We start from the raw sequence: 3,087 nt of genomic DNA on the forward strand, positions 1-3,087 counted from the left end.
GGTCTGTGGGCCCCTGGGGACTGCAGAGCTGCCCATTGTGGGTCTGTGGGGCAAGGACTTGCACAGGGTGCTTTCCAACCTAGCAGCAGCCCCCAAGCTCACAGGTCAGATGAGCATCTGGGTCTGCCTTTGTGTTGGCAAACAGCTCTCTGTGCAGAGAGGTCTTGGCAGAGGTAGAGGTGGTGAGGGCAGTGCTGGGAGCCCAGCCCCTCTCTGAGCCCCTGCCCAGCTGACTCGTCTGTTGAAGTCTCCGCCGTTCTCGTGGCTCCAGGTAGAGTTAGAGAGGAATTGGCCATTCTGAGAGCAGGAACTGGCCATTCTGAGAGCAGGAACTGGCCATTCTGAGAGCACTCTTTCCAACCACTGGTAAGGACATGCACAAGCTGGGGATTCGCTCTTTGTGTGGTCTCAGGAGGGTAGCTGATTGGCACAGTTTGAACGAAGGCTTTGAATAGGAAGTGTTGCCCCTGGAGGTGTTTACCTTAGCAGAGGAGATTTAAGGGGCTTTGCACGGGCCCTGGAAGCACACAGGTGGTAGAGATGAAGACACCAGTCCCGCAACCCGAAACTCTCCTGTCTGGACAGCAAGTGGCACCTTCTCTGTGCCAGCCTTCTCTCCATGACCATCTCGCTGGACCCTAGCAATCATCCCCCCCACCAAACACGTTATTGCCTGAAAATAAAAAATAAATAAATGAATAAAAACTATGCAGTATGCTCAAGTGTTTTTCTTTTTATATCATTTCAAACAAGTCAACCTGGTGGCTTTTGCTTTACGGTAGCACTCTTTTTCTAAAATCTTCATTCAGTTGGCCTGTGTGTGCCGTATCTATCCATGTATTACTACCACGCATGCTACTCAAGTGCCAAAACACACTTTTAAAACTGAGACTTGATACATTTTTAGGAAACAAAAATCTTTATTAAAAAAAATAACTTACAAATTGAGAGAACTCTCTGAAATGCGACTGTTCGTTGTGTGCACAGATTTGCAGTCCGGAACAGTTTTTTGTTTTTTTTAAATGTAACTTTACAACACTATTAACGTCACAAACTGCATTACAGAGCAGTTTTTGTTCCATATCCCGTGCCGGTACAAAACACCACACAGATATAAAACTATGGTAAATAAAACATTTCAGCCAAGACTGGCATATATTTATATATTTATATATATTTATATATATATATAATTTCAAAACAGCTAACAATTAGTGTCATCCTTAGTCAAAACTGGAGTCAAGCTAACCTTAAAACTACAACACTCTGAATATATGTCAGCACTATGCCTCCCAAACAATATTTAAAATATATTTAACTTTCAAATACATTTATAAGGTACACCAATAGTGAGAAAATAAAGTCTTAAAATTTAAATACAAATCACCATATAAAAAATTCGGGAAACACAGAAAATCCTATCTTACAGAAGTCCAGGCAAGCCCATCCTCAGCTGGCTCTGATGCACAGCACTGCTGCATGACACAGCTCTGCCTGTTGCCAGACTGTCGGCACGTACAGCCACACGACAGCCGCGTCGTCAAGAGAAAGAGAGAATGGATGCAGGGGGCACGTGCTCCCCTCTTCACGCCACTCAAGCATCAAGACCCGAAGCTACTTTGCTTTGCTCTAGAACACCACAGGGCCCGTCACCCTGTTCAAAAACAAGCAACCCCGTCCCAGAGCCTCTCCAGGGCGGATCATTTGGTGCTCTGCTCCAAGGCAGAGTACTCCGTTTCTGAGACTCTGGAGGCATCGATGAGCTTGGTGAGCCCTGTTTTGGCCGAGTATTTGAAGATGAAGGCCTTCATCAGCTCATACCTGTAGTTGCGATTGATGAAGCTGTAGAGGACAGGGTTAACGCAGCAGTGCACCAGCGACAGGCACTGTGTGACGTGCAGGGCTGTGAAGAGGGCGTGCTCCAGCCGGCAGGTGAAAGGGATGTAGTGCAGGATGGAGAAGATGTCCAGCAGCACCGCCACATGGTAGGGCAGCCAGCAGACGAGGAAGACCACCACGTAGGAGAAGATGATCTTCCGGCTGCTGTGCTTCTCCTGGTCACCTGACGCCGAGATGGCTCTGGCCAGCAGGAAGTAGAAGACGGCGATGACGGAAAAGGGAACGGCGAAGCCCAAGACCACAGAGACCAGCTCCATGCCGATCAGCCACTCCTTGATGCTGTGCTCAGGGTAGAAGGACCGGCAGTAGGTTTCATTGTTGGACGCAGACGTGACGGTCTTCAGGTAGTAGGTGTCTGGCAGAGACACGCAGAAAGCCAGTAGCCACACCAGGACGCAGACGACACGGCGTACCATCTTCTTCCTGCTGCTGGAGGTGTTGGTGAAGTAGGTGATGGAGAGGTACCGGTCCACGCTCATGCACGTGAGGAAGAAGATGCTGCCAAAGAGGTTGATGGAGAAGATGAGGTGTGTGACCTTGCACGTGAGCTCCCCCATGGGCCACTGGTTGTGCTGCACGAGGCTGACCACCCAGACTGGGATGGTGAGGACAACCCACAGGTCGGCGATGGCCAGGTTCAGGATGTAGCAGTGCGTGTCATAGCCTGTGGTCTTGGCCTGGATGTTCACCCAGACCACCACGGAGTTGGCAATCATGCCGATGACGAAGATGAAAATGTAAATGAAGGCGAGCGTGTAGAGCAGGACACTTTTGTTGGGCATGTTGGGGCACATCACCGTGTCCACCACGATGCAGTCGCTGCTGTTGCATGGCCAGTTGATGTCCGAGAAGTTCCCTGGCTCCGAGTAGTCGAAGACATGCAGATCCATCGTTCTGAGGGCGGGCAATCCAATGACCTACGAGAAAACCAAGCAAACAAAAAAGATGGAAGAGAAAAGTCACTTCATTAGGAAAAACTCCAGTTTCAGGCAAAATGCTTTTCCAGAACCCTGAGAGGCTCAGCTGTTTGGGTTTTAGCTCTGTAATGTCTCTGCAACAAAGGGAGAAAAAAACCATCCATAATAAAACTCTCCAAAACAAAATAAAACACTCCGAATCTAAATCCATGTGGTGCTCCAAGACAGAAACTGTGTTTGCTTTCTCCATCTTTTCATGGCTATGTTCTCA

At 48.6% G+C, this 3,087-nt stretch overlaps 1 protein-coding gene across 1 annotated transcript; it reads right to left on the minus strand.

The window, feature by feature from the left end:
• Positions 1 to 898: 898 nt before the first annotated feature.
• ACKR3 (atypical chemokine receptor 3) lies at positions 899 to 2,816 on the minus strand. Its single transcript, XM_011929618.1, has one exon. The coding sequence runs from the start codon at positions 2,787 to 2,789 to the stop codon at positions 1,701 to 1,703; it is 1,089 nt and encodes a 362-aa protein (XP_011785008.1). The 5' UTR covers positions 2,790 to 2,816; the 3' UTR covers positions 899 to 1,700.
• Between the last annotated feature and the right edge of the window lie 271 nt (positions 2,817 to 3,087).

This window comes from Colobus angolensis, unplaced genomic scaffold, assembly GCF_000951035.1.
Source record: "Colobus angolensis palliatus isolate OR3802 unplaced genomic scaffold, Cang.pa_1.0 Scaffold82, whole genome shotgun sequence".
Lineage (NCBI taxonomy): Eukaryota > Metazoa > Chordata > Mammalia > Primates > Cercopithecidae > Colobus > Colobus angolensis.